Source organism: Gorilla gorilla, chromosome 6, assembly GCF_029281585.2.
Source record: "Gorilla gorilla gorilla isolate KB3781 chromosome 6, NHGRI_mGorGor1-v2.1_pri, whole genome shotgun sequence".
In the NCBI taxonomy this organism is placed as follows: domain Eukaryota; kingdom Metazoa; phylum Chordata; class Mammalia; order Primates; family Hominidae; genus Gorilla; species Gorilla gorilla.
The window spans coordinates 80,888,668-80,906,467 of record NC_073230.2 but is presented as its reverse complement, the minus strand read 5'-3'; the positions used below and the strand labels follow the sequence as shown (position 1 = coordinate 80,906,467).

The window sequence follows — 17,800 nt, the reverse complement described above, 5'->3', positions numbered from 1 at the left end:
AGTTTGAGACCAGCCTGGCCAACATAGTGAAACCCTGTCTCTACTAAAAATACAAAAATTACCCAGGTGTGGTGGTGCACGCCTGTAATCCCAGCTACTTGGGAGGCTGAGGCAGGAGAATCACTTGAACCCAGGAGGCAGAGGCTGCAGTGAGCAGAGGTTGCACCACTGCACTCCAGCCTGGGCTGGACAGAGCAAGACTTCATCTCAAAAAAAAAAAAAAAGAAAAAAAAAAAGAAAGAAAGAAAAGAAAAAAGAAATCATAAGGAGCAAACCACAGAGGTGTCCAAATATATTTGTTGAACAGAACTGAAATGCACCTCTGCACTTTGGGGTTGAGCAGTGATCCCCAAACTTGGGTCTAAGGAGACTTATCTGAGAAGTGAAAAAACAGGGAAGCCAAGACACTCAGAGATTCATGATTGTGGGACATCAGGAACTGATCATTGGCAGGCACAGGGAGCTCAGATGGAAACATGAGGCTGACATCCTGACACTCAGCAGGGACTGGGCTCCTGGCTTCAGCCGCTAGGCTTACTGAAGCCTGGGAAGGCTTCATGAACTGCCTAGTTCCCTACACAGGCGCCAAGCCCCTTGCAAGCCTTTTCCTGGCTGGCTGTGACCCTACCCTTCCCAGAAAAGCATTGGCAAAGAGGAAGGAGGAGAAATAGCACGTCAATCAATGATAACTCACTCACTGCAGCCCTGGGCGAGTGACCTGCTCTGCTCAGGGGCCTCCCTCACTTTATGAAACTGGGTTGTTTTTCAAGGATGGTAGAAAAAATATCAGATGAAAAAAATGGCTTCAGAAACTCACATAAAAAGGCTTGGAGTGGCTTATAAGGGCAGTGTCTGGCCCCCAGTGTGCTGATTCTATCTTTTCCGATTCTTCTCTTTCCTTAGCCCCCAGCATCCGTCTAACCAGAAAGAAAACATGTGAGATGTCTGAAATAACAGAGATTCAAAGGCATTGGCTTCGACGGCTTGAGCATTTACCAGGACTACCATCTGCAACACATTTTTTTTTTTTTTTTTTTTTTTGCCATATACATTGAGTGGAAAAAAAATTAGAGGAAAGAGAAAGAAATGGTCACAGCTAGGGGAGGGCAGGAGTTCTGGTGTGAGGGGAAGGGGCTGGGCAGGGCAGGAGGGTGACATAGCCAGAGCCCAGCCTCCTGTCCTGTCCTGCATTCTCCCCCACGGCAGAGGGGACCATGGAGGGTGCTCAGGTCAGGAAATGGATCTGTCACTTCTCAAACTATAGATGACGCCAATGACTGACATAATGAAGGAGTGTGAGATTTCCCTTCAGCTCAAGGCTTGGAGTTTGCTGCCCTGGCCATCCTTGTGCAGAGACATGGGGTCTCCAGAACTTTTTGTTTTCTTCTTTTTTTTTTGAGACAGAGCCTCACTCTGTCACCCAGGCTAGAGCGCAGTGGTGTGACCTCAGCTCACTGCAACATCTGCCTCCCTGGTTCAAGCGATTCTCCTGCCTCAGCCTCCCATGTAGCTGGGACAACAGGCGCACGCCACCATGCCCAGCTAATTTTCCTATTTTTTTTTTTAGTACAGATGGGGTTTCACCATGTTGGCCAGGATGGTCTCTATCTCTTGACCTCGTGATCCGCCTTGGCCTCCCAAAGTGCTGGGATTACAGGCATGAGCCATGGTGCCTGGCCTTGTTTTTGTTTTTGAGACAGAGTCTCACTCTGTCGTCCAGGCTGGAGTGCAGTGGTGCAATCTCGGCTCACTGCAACCTCCGCCTCCTGGGCTCAAGAGATTCTCCTGCCTCAGCCTCCTGAGTAGCTGGGATTATAGGTGCCTGCCACCATGCCCAGCTAATTTTTGTATATTTTAGCAGAGATGGGGTTTCTCCATGTTGTCCAGGCTGGTCTTGAACTCCTACGAACTCCAGAACTTTTATTTTATTTTATTTATTTTTTTCGAGACGGAGTCTTGCCCCGTCGCCCAGGCTGGAGTGCAGTGGTGCAATCTCGGCTCACTGCAACCTTCGCCTCCTGGGTTCAAGCAATTCTCCTGCCTCAGCCTCCCGAGTAGCTGGGATTACAGGGTCACGCTACCACGCCTGGCTAATTTTTGTATTTTTAGTAGAGATGGGGTTTCACCATGTTGGCCAGGCTGGTCTTGAACTCCTGACCTCAAGTGATTCACCCGCCTCAGCCTCCCAAAGTGCTAGGATTACAGGCGTGAGCCACCACGCCCAGCCATCCAGAGCTTTTAAATTCTCCCGAAGGACTTAGGACCGATCCTTTCCTCCCCACCAGGGTCCTGCTTCTCTTTTCTCTTCCTCCCTTTCTCTTGCTTTGTTAATTCTTCTTCACTCCCTTGGTCCATGGCCACTCCCAGTTCCATCAAGCCCAGATGGGACCCCATGGGGTCAAGAGGGTGTTGCCCTGGGATGCTGACCTCATGCTCTCAGCAGTCTCCCCAGGTATCCTGATCTCATGGGGGGAAGCTGCTGACAGATGGTGCTGATGTGAACAGCACCTCCAGGCTACTGGACCTTGTAACCAAGGTTCAGAGCTCAGAGCACATGTGCTGGTACCAGAGAGTCTCAGGGGTCCTGAGCCAGCATCCCCCACGCCACATAAACAAGCAAAGCGGGCCATCTTGTCCTGCCACTGTGTGGCCCTAAAAAAGAGGGGGTGCCAGATGCAGTAGCTCATACCTGTAACTTCAGCACTTTGGGAGGCCGAGGTGGAGGATCACTTGAGGTCAGGAGTTCCAGACCAGCCTGGCCAACATGGTGAAACCCCGTCTCTTACTAAAAAAAAAAAAAAAAAAAAAATTAGGTGTGGTGGCAGACGCCTGTAATCCCAGCTACTCAGGAGGCTGGGGCAGGAGAATCACTTGAACCTGGGAGGCAGAGGTTGCAGTGAGCCAAGATTGCGCCACTGTACTCCAGCCTGGGTGAGAAGAGCGAGAAAAAAAAAAAGGTGGAATTTTCTGGATAGTGGCAGGAAGCTGCTGGATCAGGCCAAGTCCCATGGTAAGTCGCCCCTTCCTTACAGCTTTCTGTGCCAACCTGACGTTCCTAACCTGGGACACACAAGGGTTAGTAAGCGAGGGTCAGGTGTCCAGTTCTGTCCTGCTTTGAGGGGGAAAAGGCGAGTGCGAGGGTAGACCGGCATTGCCTTAGTCAGCCCCAGTGTGCGGGGGCCTTTTGCCTTTACTAAGAGCAAACCCAGACCTGGTGCACTGACTCACACCTGTAATCTCTGCACTTTGAGGGGCTGAGGTAGGAGGATCACTTGAGGCCAGGAATTCAAGACCAGAGTGGGGAACATAGCAAGAACCTGTTCCTCAAAAATCAGCCAGGTCTAGTGGCCTGTGCCTGTGGTTCCAGTTACTCAGAAGGCTGAGGTGAAAGGACTGCCTGAGGCCAGGAGTTTGAAATGAATCTGGGCAACATAGCAAGACCCCTCTCTACAATTTTTTTTTAATTAGCTGGATGCAGTGGCTCACACCTGAAATCCCAGCAGTTTGAGATGTGAAGGTGGGAAGATCTCTTGAGGCTAGGAGTTCAGGCCCAGCCTGGGCAACATAGCAAGATTCCATCTCTACAAAAATCTTTTTTAAAAAATTAGCCAGGCATGGTGATGTGTACCTGTAGTCTCAGTTACTCAGGAGGCTGAGGTGGGAGGATCATTTGAGCCCAGGAGTTTGAGGCTGCAGTGGGTCATGATTGCACCACTGCACTCCAGCCTGGGCCACAGAGCAAGACCCCATCTCAAATAAATAGATAAATAAGTAACACTAAACCCTCAAAGCCAAAGAAGCTCTCCTCCTACATCTCCATCACTCCCCTCCCCACCTCCAGTTCTGGAGAAATCAAGACACAAAGGAGGCCGCTCTGGGAAGTGCTAACATGTATTTATTCCACAAGGTGGGAGATGGGGTGAGGAGATGATCACCAGTAAGATGTCACCAAATGAGACACTGCGAATCCCACACAGGGCAAGGGGGCAGCTACAGGGTTCAGCTCTGGGCAGGGCTTGGCCAGGGACAGTGTGGGGAAAAAGAGATGGGGACTGGGAGATGGGACAGCCTCCCAGCGGGGGCACCCCACAGGGCAGGGCTGAGACACATCCTTCCGGCCAGTGACATGGGGCCAAACCCACACCCTTCTCATCCCTCGTCCCCATCCAGGTGAGTAATGACGCAGCAAGCCCAAGGCCACACAGCTAGGTCAGCATCGTCACACACTCCGGAACGCACAGCCAGACACACACACACACACCCTGCCACGCACAGCACACAGGCACACACACGCTTGTGCATGCACACGCGTTCATATATTAACTCTGATTTATATGTGCACCCTAACCAGAGGGCAATCGAAAAAAAATACTCTTCAGAGAGGAAACGACTGCCTTCTCCTCTGCCAGCCAGCAGAGCGTGGGGTGAAATGAGGTGAGCCAAAAGCATCTTCAAGGGTCCTGGCAGCCTTTGCTTCAGCCCTTAGGTTCTGGATGGAGGACCGCTGCTTCTCCCCGGTGGCAGCCTCTGGGAGTCAGGGCTCCCTGGTCCTTGACCCAGCTCCATCCTGCGGGGCCCTTGTGGCTGAGATCCTACTGCAGGCTTAGCCTATTTCTGTCTCTGGCTTCCTCTAGACACAGGCAGGAGAGCTGGCCCAAGCACACTGATAAGAGCCTAGTGCCCAGGTGATTAGGAGAGAAAGCATCAGCTCCATCAGGTCATCTCAGGAGGGGCCAGAAAAGTCCAGAGCTGCAGTGCCCAAAGCTACCCTGGTGGGAAGGGTTAGGGGCAGTAGCTGCCTTGGGGCGTGAACAGGCAGGTGTCATCTGGGTAGAAGTAACCTCGGACGAAATAGTGCCCGGTCCTCACTGCCTCCTTTTAGGGTGGGGAGCTAGGACATGGCTGAAGCCCCCGCTGCCTCCCACCGTGTTGATGGCTGGAGTTCAGCAGCTGCTGCTGCAAGAGATGAGACACAGGAGGGGACCCTGCCAGTCCCAGATCCTGATTCTGGGATGGGAGATGTGGAGAACTGGACAGTCTTGCTCCTCAGTACCAGGTCCACATCAGAGGCTGTGGAAGACAGCTCTCAGTTTCCCAGAGGAAGGGTGGGGGGCTTTTCCAGGGTGCAGGAAACTTGTGGGCAGCTGAATGCCTGAGGGGGGACAGAGTCTTCATCCGGGGTCCCTGTGCTGCCCTGGAGAAGCGCTGGGGGGCCCATCGAGCACCTGCCGGTCCCTTGCTGTCTCTCCGCCAGGGCAGCTGGTCCAGATGTTGGGGGGAGCAGCCATGTCCTGGGGGCCAGGCTCCAGTGCCCCAGCTCCCTCCCTCTACTTGATGGAGTTCTTAATGGTCCACCTCTGACCTGTGCAGCTGCGGAGGATGAGGTCGATGCCAGCCAGGCCGCGGTTCTCCACCTCCAGGCAGCGTCCCGTGCCCTTGTTCATGATGGCTCCATTCTGGGAGGGGGCAAAATCGAGAAGAGAGGAGAAGAGAGAGAGGAGAGAGAGACAGCGAGAGATACAGAGAGAGGAGAAAGAGAGACAGGAGAGAGAAAATGACAAAGAGAAAAAGAAAAACAGAAGAGAAAGAGACAGAGAAAGAGGCAAAGAGAAGACAGAAAGAGGAGAGAGAGAAAAAGAGGGAAGAGAGGAGAAAGAGAGAGGATAGAGACAGAAGAGAAAGAGACAGGAGAGAGAACGAGACAAAGAGACAAAGAGAAGACAAAGAAAGGGAGGAGGGGTAGAAAAAGAGGGAAGAGAGAGAAGAGAGAAGATAGGAGAGAGAAAAAGAGAAAGATAAAGGGGAGAGAGAGAAAAAAGAGAAGAGAGGAGAGGAACAGAGAGAAGACAGGAGATAGAGGAGAGACAAGACAGAGAAGAAAGAGAGGGAGAGAGAGGCAGAGAGAGGGAGACAGAGGGAGAGAGGGAGGGAGAGGGAGAGAGAGAGAGTGCAATAGGAGAGAGAAAGAGAGTGAGAGGCTTAACTATCATGGCGCCTGGCACATAGCTTCTTGCAGAGAATCAATTCCACCAAAATTCTTCGCATGAGACTGGGGCAGGGAAGCATGAGGACCTCCTCTGGGGACGCTGAAGTCAGAACCTAAATAAGCTTCACCCAGTTGGAGTATCTGAATCAGGTGAGGAGCATTGGTGGGGGATGGGGTCAGGATGTTGAGTTTCCTGGGATATTCTTGGTCTGATGGTCTCAACCCCACTGGCTGTGGGTACTTAGTGGATTTCAAGGAAGTCCCCCCTCACTCCTATCTCAGGATTGATCAGAGCTCAACCAGCCTAGCACTGACGTAGGAATCAGAAATGCTACTCCATGCAGAAACTCCACAGCTGCCCCCAGGAAGTGCTTTGGGTCCACAAGCCCAGCCCGGGGCAGGGAGACCTGGGTTCGGGGTCGCTATTTGCTGGGGACCCCTGGGGAAGCAGGATTCCCCTCTGTGGTCTGCAGCCTCTTGCAGCTACTCTGGGTGCTGGCTCTGTCCATACAGCACTCACCTGGATGAAGTTCCAGCGCTTGTACAGGCTGCTCTTGACCTTGTCGCAGTCCAGGAGCTGGGGCAGCCGACTCTTGGAGTTGTCCACCAGGCAGCGGGTGTCAGGGAGGAGTGTGGTGGTCCCCAGGGCACCCAAGTGCAGGAAGCCTTCTTTGGTGTAGCGGGCAAGCTGTCGAGAGACCAGAGCAGCAGGGGAATGGAAGTGGGAGGCAGGAGTGAGACATGGGAGAAAGCAGGGCTCAGGTCTCTCGGCTTTACTCCTGCTGTTTGTCAGTACTGCAGTCCTGGCCACCATCCCAGCCTGTCACTCAGGCCATATGCTCACCTCACAGGACAGCCCTGTTCCAGAAAGCCACCCAGGCTTCTGAGCCTGGATACAGAGTCCCCAGGGCAACTCTCTGATCTTTTTTCCTTTTTTCTTTGAGATGGAGTCTCACTCTGTTGCCCTGTCTGGAGTGCAATGGCACGATCTCAGCTCACTGCAACCTCCGCTTCCCAGGTTCAAGCAATTCTCCTGCCTCAGCCTCCTGAGTACGTGGGATTACAGGTGCACACCACCACACTCGGCTAATTTTTGTATTTTTAGTAGAGATGGAGTTTCACCATGTTGGTCAGGCTGGTCTCGAACTCCTGACCTCGTGATCTGCCCATCTCGGCTTCTCAAAGTGCTGGGATTACAGGCATGAGCCACCGCGCCCGGCCCTGATCTTTTATCTAAGCATATCCTCAGTCAATGTTTTAGGACCTAGTCTTCTGTTCAGCAACGTCAGGGAGAAGGAATCGATGAAGAAGCTGGATGTCTAATTTCTAAATGGCTCTACTTTCAGCTGGCTGGGCCACCTTGAACAAGTAACCTGAGTCTCCATTTCCTCCCCACTTACAAAGGGGGATTGACTAAATCTACCCTGCTGCAAAAGGCTCAAAGAAGCCATTCACTGAAGAAGAAACAGACATTAAATAGTACTCAACCTCATAGGTATGAAAAGAAACAAAAATCTAAAATAATGAGATACCACATTTTACAAAAGAGATTAGGCCGGGCTCAGTGGCTCATGCCCATGATCCCAGCACTTTGGGAGGCTGAGGCAGGCAGATCACTTGAAGCCAGGAGTTCGAGACCAGCCTGACCAACATGGCCAAACTCCGTCTCTTCTAAAACTACAAAAGTCAGCTGGGTGTGGTGGTGAGCAACTATAATCCAAGCTATTCAGGAGGCTGAGGCAGGAGAATTGCTTGAACCTGGGGGTGCGGAGGTTGCAGTGAGCGGAGATCGTGCCACTGCACTCCAGCCTGGGCAACAGAGTGAGGATCTGTCTCAAAAAACAAACAAAAAACCAAAAAAAAAAAAAAAAAACCCAAAAACTGAAACTAAAATCAGAGATTTTTCACCACATTTTGGTGACTGAAGTCTAAGATGGGCCCTCTCACTATTGGGCTGGAGGGAGGGTAGATTACTACAACCTTTCAAAAAGGAGATTTCTAAATATATACTTTGTTCTTTTAAAATGTTCATAGCCTTTGATTCAATTAATCCACTTTTGTGCACAAAGGACATGAACAGACACTCTCACTAGAAGACATACAAGTGGCCAACAAACATGTGAAAAAATGCTCATCATCACTAATCATCAGACACATGCAAATCAAAACCACAATGAGATACCATCTCACACCAGCAAGAATGGCTATTATTAAAAAGTCAAAAAATAACAGAGGTTGATGAGGCTGCAGAGAAGAAGGCATGCTTATACACTGTTGGTGGGAATGTAAATTAGTTCATCCACTGTGGAAAGAAGTTTGGAGACTTATCAAAGAACTAAAAGTAGAACTACTGTTTGACCTGCAATCCTATTACTGGGTATCTACCCAAAGGAAAAGACATCATTCTACCAAAAGGACACATGCACTTACACATTCATTGCAGCACTATTCACAATAGCAAAGGTATGCAATCAACCCACGTGCCCATAAATGGTGAATTTGATGAAGAAAATGTGGTACCTATACACCATGGAATACAATACAGCCATGAAAAAGAACAGCATCATGTCTTTTGTAGTAACATGGATGCAGCTGGAGGCCATTATCCTAAGAGAATTAATGCAGAATCAGAAGACCAAATACTGTATGTTCTCGCTTGTGAGTGGGAGCTAAATATTGGGTATTCATGGACATAAAGATGGAAATTACAGACACTGGGAATGCCAAAAGGAGGGAGGGAGAAAGGAAGGCAAGAGTTGAAAAACTACCTATTGGGTATTATGCTTACTACCTGGGTGACGATTTCAAGCATACCCCAAACCTCAGCATCATGCAATACACCCTTGTTAAAAACCTATATATGTACTCCCCTGAATCAAAATAGAAATTAAAAAGAATCCATTTGTAGAACTCCATGATATGGTTTGGCTGTGTCCCCACCCAAATCTCATCTTGAATTGTAGCTCCCATAATCCTCATGTGTTGTGAGAGGGACCCGGTGGGAGGTAATTGATTCATGAAGGGAGGTTTTTCCCATGCTGTTCTCATGATAATGAATAAGTCTCATGAGATCTGCTGGTTTTATAAAGGACAGTTCCCCTGCACATGCTCTCTTCCCTGCCGCCCCATAAGGCATCCCTTTGCTCCTCCCTCGCCTTCCAACATGATTGCGAGGCCTCCTCAGCCATGTAGAACTATGAGTCCATTAAAACCTCTTTTTCTTTATAAATTACCCAGTCTTGGGTATGTCTTTATTAACAGCATGAGACTGGACTAATACACTCTATCAGAAGGAAATAATCAGAATTGCAAACAAAAAATTCATAGGTAGGGTATTTATTGCAACATAATTTATAATAATGAAAGAGCAGAACAAAAATATCGTAAGTGGGCAACATAATCCTAGTACTTGCTTTATGCTCTATGTACAACAAATAATGCTGGATGATTGTGGTAGGTTGCAAAACTGACCACATCCTCCGCTATTCCTTCTATACACCCATGGCAAGATGGCTTTGAAGCAATTTCCATCAAGAAATGGAGTCTGTTCCCCCATCCCTTGAATGTTGGTTGGCCCTGTGACTTGCTTTGGCCAAAGGAATGGAGCAGAAGTGAGGCTGTGCCTGTTCCTAGACTAGACTTTTAGCCTTGTATGAATCCTTTCAGTCTCTTGGAACAGTAAGCCCAGGCTGGCCTGTTTGAGGATGAGAGTCATGTGGCCCAACCAATTGCTAGTTAACCACCAGTTAACCAAATGGATGAGGCCAACCTGGATCAGGGAGCCCTCAGCCAACCTGCCAGCTGCTGATAGGAGATGCACGAATGAATCCAGCCTAGATCAGCCAAGCTTAGTCCAGATCAGAGAACCATCCAGCTGACCTGTAGACTCGTGAGCAATAAAAAATGCATATTGTTTTAAGCCACTACGTTTTGGGGTAGTTGTTATGCAGCAATTCCTGACTGATACAGGGAAGGTGTTGCCTGGCAACCTTCCCACAACAGGGCCTGTACTATGCTAGTAGCCTCGCCTCTGCTGCCTTTACTTTCCTGGGGAAGGAAAATTATATTGTTTAAGAATCATATTCCAAAATAAAAAAAAATGCATTCATTCACCCATCTTTCACACTCCTGAGAGGGAGGGGCTGTGCCTATTAATTTCCTTCCTTACTAGGAGCAAATCACAGACCAAGTGCTCAAAACGTGTTTGGGGTTGAGCACATAACTGTGGTGAATGGCATCATTTGAAAAGGCAGCCACATCTACACAGCTGTTGCCTAATAAATTAAAAAAAAAACACTCTGCATCATTTGTAACCATTGTAAAGAGAATAAATAATGCAATTTTCCCAACAACTCTGCAAGATATGTTTTATTATTCTTTACATTTTATAGATGAGGAAACTGATGCATGAAGACATCTGGTCACCTGGCTGGGTGCTGGCCGCTTTCTTTTGGTCACCAAATACCTGATGGTTGGCTGCCATGGCCCAGCAGCTGAGCAGCAGAAGAGCCCCCTCCCAGATTGCCAGGAGAACCCCACCTCCTCCAGAAAGCTTGAGCATATTCTGCCCAGGAATGAAATAAGTAGCTCTGCTCAGGGACAGGAGTGGCTCTTTTCTGGCAGATAAGATTCTCTGCATGGGGTTCTCATTTCTTGGTGAAAGGTACTCAGAAGCTCTTGGCTCTTATCCCAAAAGGAGGGCCTGGCTGGTCTCCTTGAACAAGGGACAGGGAGTTTATTAAGTGCCCTTGAGAGAGATGTGGTTAACGTGTGCTTTAAACCCCAATTAGTTCCAAATCAAAGTCATTGTTAGAAGCAAAATGGTAAGAAAATCAGAAGCCCTCCCTCCCCCTCCCTAAACAATGTCTGCCTGAATATATTTAAATTCTCCAAATGCAAAGTGATGAATGACAGCAAGCTGCCTTTATGTTCAGGGAAAGATATACACAGCTGCTTACTGAAATTATGAATCAATCTATTATCCAGCAGGCAGATGAGCAGCACTAAGAACATTAATTAACTGAGCATATCTGTGACCCAGATGTTTAAAGAGGGAAGCTAAATGCCACTGGGAGTTAGAGGTTCTCCTTTCTGAGGTCTGTTAGGGAGTGAAACAATGAGACCTAGAATGCCAGGACCTGCAGAGGCCACATGGCAGTCTTAAGCCATGCAGCCATGCAGGGTAGGCTGGGGCAGGTGAGGAGGGCCCCTGAGTGGGATTTCCTTTCCAGGGGAAGGTGTTTATCTCACTGAAAATACTGGGTCATGTGCATAGGTTCTGCTGGTCTGGCCAAGGGACCAATACTTGCCTCCTTTCCTGAGAAAGTTAGAAGCCAGTACTGTGGTCTGAAGAATGTTGGGGCTAAAGTTAGGCAAACAGATCTCACTTCCGCTTTTCTACCATGAGGCAGGTGGGTAGTGAACCCTTGGATCTGCTGTCAACCAAATGTCCAAAGTTTGCCCCAGTCCTGAACCAGGAGCCTTTGGGGTGTTGTCCACCTACCATGACTCCTCATCCCTCATGTTCCTTCCTTGAGGGTCTCTTCTTCCTGTCCTCTGCACATTCAATAGGCTTTCCTGCCTCTAAGTCTTTGTCTAGGTGTGTTTCTCTGCCTGGAGATGCTACTGATTGGCCTTCCTCTAGAATGTTCTGGCTTCAACTTTCCTAGGCTTCAGTGTGATTCTCTCTCCTGCACAATGTCTTCCAGCCCCCAGACCTCTCCTTTCAGGTCTTTGGAGCAACTGGATGTATGTGCTGCTTTAATGTGTCTCCTCAAGGTGTGGTCTCCTCATTTTGACCATTTTGTTTATTCATTTTCAAGCTGATGGACATTGGGGTTGTTTCCATTTTTTGGCTATTATGAATGATGCTGCTGTGGATATTCATGTACAATTTTCATATGAACATATGTTTTCAATTCTCTGAGGTATACACCTAGGAGCAGAATTACTCATCCTTGGGCCATATGGTAACTCTATGTTTAACTTTCTAAGGAACTGCCAAACTATTTTCCAAAGCAGCTGTACCATTTTACACTCCCACCAGCAATGAACCGGGGTTTCAATTTCTCCACATCCTGGCCAACTCATGTTATTGTCTGCTTTTTTTGATTCTAGTCATCCTAGTAGGAGTGTGAAGTGGCCACTGTGGTTTTAATTTGCATTTCTCTAATGACTAAAGATGTTGAGCATCTTTTCATTTGCTTATTGACCGTTTTATATCTTCTTTGAAAAAAAAGTCTATTCAACTCTTTTGACCATCAAAAAAAGGGTTATTTGTCTTCTTATTTTTGAGTTATAAGAGTTCTTTACATATTCTGGATACTAAGACATTTTTCTGACATACGATGTACAAATATTTTCTCCCATTCTGTGGGTTGTTTTTCACTTGCTTGATAATGTCCTTTGAAGCATCAAAGTTTTTCTTTTTGGTAAAATACAAAGTAGCTATTTTTTCTTTGGTTATTTGTGGTTTTGAAGTCATATCTAAGAAACCATTGCAAAATCCAAGGCCATGAAGATTTACCCCTGTGTTTTCTAAGAATTTTACAGTTTCATCTCTTATATTTAGGTCTTTGATGCCCTTTGAATTTTTTTTCTGTATAGTATAAGGTTGAGGTCCAAATTCACTCTTTTTCATGTGGATATCTGTGTCCCGGCACCATTGCTGAAAAGACTATTCTTTCCTTATTGAATTGTCTTGTCACTCTTGTCAAAAATCAATGGACTATAAATGTGAGGGTTTGTTTCTAGACTCTAAATGTGATTCCTTTGATCTCCACATCTATCTTTGTGCCACACTATACTGCTTTGATTATTATAGCTTTGTAGTAACTCTTAGAACTGGGAAGTGTGAGTCTTGCAACTTTGTTCTTTTTCAATACTGTTCTGGCTATTTTATGTCCCTTGAATTTCACATGTATTTTAGGATTAGCTTTTCCATTTCTGCAAAAAAAAAAAAAAAAAAAAAAGGCGGTTGGCATTTTGATAGGGATTCCATTGAATCTCTAGATCAATTTAGGAAGAAATACCATCTTAACACTCTTAAGTCCTCTAATCCATGAACACAGGATATCTTTTTTACTTAGATCTTTAATTTCTTTCAATAATGTTTTCTCATTTTCAGTGTACATGTCTTGCATGTTTTTGGCTAAATTTATTCCTAAGCATTTAATCCTTTTTGATGCTATTGTAAATGGTTTTGTTCTCTTAATTCCCTTTTCAGAATGTTGATTGCCAGTGCAAGTAGTGTGTTTAATACACCTCTGTGATCACACCAACCACCCAGGTACCTCATGGTCACTCTGAACTGCAGGTTTTACGAGTCTCCTTGGTCTTTGCTTTCACACAGCCAGGGACAGGTGCCAACTGACCACACCCACTGGAGACCTGTGTTCCAACTGTGCCTGGGCCCTTCTCATCTTTTCATTTGCCTCATGTGACTCTCTGTCAACCAACACTGCCTTCCATCCCTGCCACAGTCTAGATTTTTAAAAATGTGTTCTTCCTCCTCAATCTCCTATCCTGGTGTCCTGGGCCCTTACTGCCTTCAGAGAATATTACTTTCCATTTTGTTGAAAAGTTGTCTCCCTTACTTCTCAAAAACCTGTCTTCCTTCACTCTCATTTCCTTCGGTCTCTGACCCTCTTCCCACACTGTAGGTACCCTAAGCCATTATTCACTCCTTTCTTTCATTTCTTCAATCAAGCTACAAATATAACCAGATCTTTATGACTCTAGCCACAGCTCTACTTATCTCTTAATTTGAATTTACTCTCTCTTATACCTTTAATGCCTTGAAACCTAACTTCTGCCATTGTTACTTTATTGAAATTGCTCTTTTAAAGGTTATCAGGTGATGCGGTTTGAGTGTTTGTCTCCTCCAAATATCATGTTGAAATGTGATTGACGGTGTTGGAGATGGGGTCTGATGGGAGGTAACTGTATCATGGGGCCATATCCCTTATGAATGGTTTAAGCACCATCCCCTTGGTGATAAATGAGTTCTTGCTTAGTTAGTTAATGCAAGATCTGGTTGTTTAGAAGTCTAGGACCTTCTCACCTCACTCTCTTTTTCCCACTCTTGCCCATTGATGTGCCTGCTCCTGCTTCACCTTCCGTCATGGGCAAAAGCTCCCTGAGGCCTCACCAGAAGCTGAGCAGATGTTGTACAGCCAAAAGCCAATTAAACCTCTTTTCTTTATAAATTGCCCAGTCTCCAGTATTTCTTTAAAACAAGGCAAGAACAGCCTAATAAACCAGGATCTATAAATTATAAACTTCAATTGCCCCCAGGCTCTGTGCTGAGTACAGTTGATATAACTTCTCCTATATGTAGTCACTTTCTTGGAGAGTTTTCCATCCTCAGCGCTTTCAATAGCATTTACATGCTAATTTGGCTGTTTGAAACTTCTATCTCCAAACCAAAAATTTCCCTCAGTTCCAACTTTGTATATCCAGCTCCCTACTTGACATACCACTTGGATGTCTAATAAGCATTTTAAATTTAGATGATCCAACTGAACTGATCCTCTTGTGTAACCACCATCACCCATACACTCATCCAGCATCTATTCCTTCTTGGTAATGATAACTCCATCCTTACAGTTGCTTAGGCCAAACACCTTACTTACCCCTTTCTCTGATCCACCATATTCAATCCATTAGCAAATCATATCCAGATTTCACCTCCACAGCTACCTCCCTGTTCTAAGCCAACTTCCTTTCTTGATAAGGTTAGTGCAATGGCCTCCTAACTGGTTCCCCAGTTCCCCCTCCTTGCCTCCCTCAGCTTTTTGTCAACACCCCATCCAGAGTGACTGCTTTTAAAATACTAAATTATTTAAAATCATGTTACTTTAAATTGGAGTCAGGGTGTGCCATCTCTCTGCTGAAAATCTTCTGGAAGCATCCAATCTCACCCAAAATAAAAGTCCAAGATCCTTGCGATGGGTCTTGCAATCCAATAATAGCTTTCTGAGCTTCCAGAACTTCCGGACACATGTCATATTGTTTGCTGAGACTTTTCCTTGATCATCTTATTTAATCCAGCCACATGCGCCTCCCTGCTGATCTGTGAACCGTCCATGCCTGCTCCTGCTCAGAGCCTTTGCACTGGCTGTTCCTTCTCTCTTGAATACTCTTCCTTTAGGTATCTTTCTCTTTTTATATTTTTAAAAATTTTAGATTCAGGGGGTAGTGTACATATTTGTTACATGGATATATTGCATAATGCTGAGGTTTGGGCTTCTACTGAACCCATCACCCAAATAGTAAACATAGTACCCAGTAGGCACTTTTCAACCCTTACCCTCCTCCCTCTCTCTCTACTCTGGTAGTCCACAGTGTCTATTGTTTCCATTTCTATGTCCAATGTTTAGCTCCCACTTATAAGTGAGAACATGTGGTATTAGGTTTTCTGTTCCTTTGTTAATTCACTTAGGATAATGGCCTCCAGCTACATCTGTGTTGCTGCAAAGGATATGATTTCATTCTTTTTTATGGTTGCATAGTGTTCCATGACATATATATATATATATACATACACCACATTTTCTTTATCCCATCCACTCTTGATGCGCACTTAGGTTAATTCCATGAATTTGTTATTGTGGATAGTGCTGTGATGAACACACAAGTGCAGGTATCTTTTTGATAGGATGACTCCTTTTTCTTTGGGTAGATACCCAGGAGTGCCTCCTCCAGATGTTTGAATGGCTCACTCTCTCACCTCTTTCAAGTTTCTGCTTAAATGTCATATTCTTTTTTTTTTCTTTTTTGAGATAGAGTCTCACTCTGTCGTCCAGGCTGGAGTACAATGGCGCGATCTTGGCTCACTGCAACCTCCACCTCCTGAGTTCAAGTGATTCTCCTGCCTTAGCCTCCAGAGTAGCCGGGATTACAGGCACCTGCCACCATGCCCAACTAATTTTTATATTTTTAGTAGAGACAAGGTTTCACCAGGTTGGCCAGGCTGGTCTTGAACTTCTGACCTCAGGTGATCTGCCCACCTCGGCCTCCCAAAATGCTGGGATTACAGCCGTGAGCCATCGTGATCGGCCAAATGTCATATTCTTGCTGAGACTTTCCCTTGATCATCTTATTTAAAATTTCACATCCACCCCTTACTCCCTATCTTTCTCCTTGCTTTACTTCTCTGCAAACACCTATTATCTTCTATTAAACCATCTATTTTCCTTACCTACCCAGTTTGTTGTTTGGCTCCTTTGGCTAGAATGAGAGTGGCATGAAGGCAGGGGTGTGTTTGCTTAACTTTTTTGTTCACTGCTCTATCTCTAGCTCTTAGAAGAATGCCTGGCATATGGTAGGTGCTTGATAAATATTTGTTGACATCATGAATGAATGACACAGTGCTTGCTTTCGAGGTGTTCACAGCTTACTCACTGGAGTCAGGCAAGTAAAAAGGCAATGATAAAATGTGAAATATTGCTAGGAAATACACGGTGGGTTCCTAAAGGCAGAATAGGATGAGTCCCCATCCAAAAGAGGAAGGTCAAAGAAGGATTCCCAAAGGAGAAGGCATTGAAGTCAAGCCCTGATGGAGTCAGCCAACTAGGCAAGTAAGAGAAAAACAGATCAGACCAGGAATATGGAGCAGCTGTTTAAAGGCCTGGAGACCAGAAGAAATGTGGTGTTTTGGAGAACCCAAGCATAGCTTTCACCATGATGGAGTATAGAGGTGGGGGAGCTGGGTCTAGTGCAGGTGAGACTCCACTAGATGGAGTCCATCAAGCTCAGGAATCGGGGCTTTCTCATCAAGAGCCATCTGAATTTTAGGCTGACCACACTGTCTGTTGAGTGGAGAATGAACTGCAATGAGGATGGAAGTAGAGGGGCGGATGAAGGTCTGAACTCAAGTGTGACAGTGAAGGTTAGAAGAAGACAGATTTGAGAATGCATACAAGTTAAGTAGTTAAGAATTCTTCTTTTTTTTTTTTGAGAAAGAGTCTCACTATGTCACCCAAACTGTAGTGCAGTGGCGCGATCTCGGCTCACTGCAACCTCCGCCACCTGGGCTCAAGTGATTCTTGGGCCTTAGCCTCCTGAGTATCTGGGACTACAGGTGTGCACCACTGTGCCTGGCTAGTTTTTTTGTTGTTGTTGTTGTATTTTTAGTAGACATGGGCTTTCGCTATGTTGGCCAGGCTGGTCTTGAACTCCTAGCCTCAAGTGATCTGCCCGCGTTGGCCTCCCAAACTGCTGGGATTACAGGCGTGAGCCACTGTGCCTGGCCAATAATTATTCTATCTTATTGGAAAATGGAATATTTTATCATCATATACTGACACACTTTACCTTATTTTTTTTCTGAGACAGGGGTCTCACTCTGTCACTCAGGCTGCAGTGCAGTAAAGTGATCACAGTTCATTGCAGCCTCCAACTCCTGCGCATACGTGATCCTCCTGCCTCAGCCTCCCAAGTAGCTGGGACTACAGGTGCATGCCATAACACCTGGTTATTTAAAAAAAAAAAATCATAGAGACAGGGTCTCACTATTTTGCCCAGGCTGGCCTCAAACTCCTAGGCTCAAATGATTCTCCCATTTCAGCCTCTCGAAGTGTTGGGATTGCAGGCATGAGCCACTGTGTCCAGGCCGCATTCATCTTTAATAACGCATTTTGATCTACAGGCTAGTTTGTTTGATATTAACGAGGTTACCCCAGCTTTCTGCTCTTTAGAATTTGCCTGACATAACCCTTTCCATCTTTTTAATTCAACATTTCACTCTCCTGCGGGTTTTTTTTTTTGTTTTTTGGGTTTTTTTTTTTTTTTTTTTTTTTGAGACAGAGTCTC

The 17,800-nt window shown here is 46.3% G+C and overlaps 1 protein-coding gene and 1 long non-coding RNA gene across 3 annotated transcripts in view; one reads left to right on the top strand and one right to left on the bottom strand.

The window, feature by feature from the left end:
* Positions 1 to 3,875: 3,875 nt before the first annotated feature.
* The window catches only part of GALNT17 (polypeptide N-acetylgalactosaminyltransferase 17), a 584,160-nt gene continuing 570,235 nt past the window's right edge, over positions 3,876 to 17,800 (bottom strand). Inside the window, exons 10-11 of one of the 2 annotated variants that reach the window (XM_004045535.5) lie at positions 6,507 to 6,674; positions 3,876 to 5,456 (exon numbers count right to left, since the gene is read on the bottom strand). In XM_004045535.5, the coding sequence (XP_004045583.1) occupies positions 5,328 to 5,456; positions 6,507 to 6,674 (297 nt within the window). In that variant the 3' untranslated portion in view covers positions 3,876 to 5,327. Of the gene's footprint in view, positions 5,457 to 6,506; positions 6,675 to 10,339; positions 12,932 to 17,800 lie in introns of those variants that run through there. The other variant, XM_055392683.2, reaches the window with a different exon arrangement.
* Positions 6,672 to 7,867, top strand: LOC134758926 (uncharacterized). Its single transcript, XR_010134690.1, has 2 exons — positions 6,672 to 7,052; positions 7,333 to 7,867. It is a non-coding gene; the product is annotated as an uncharacterized lncRNA (long non-coding RNA).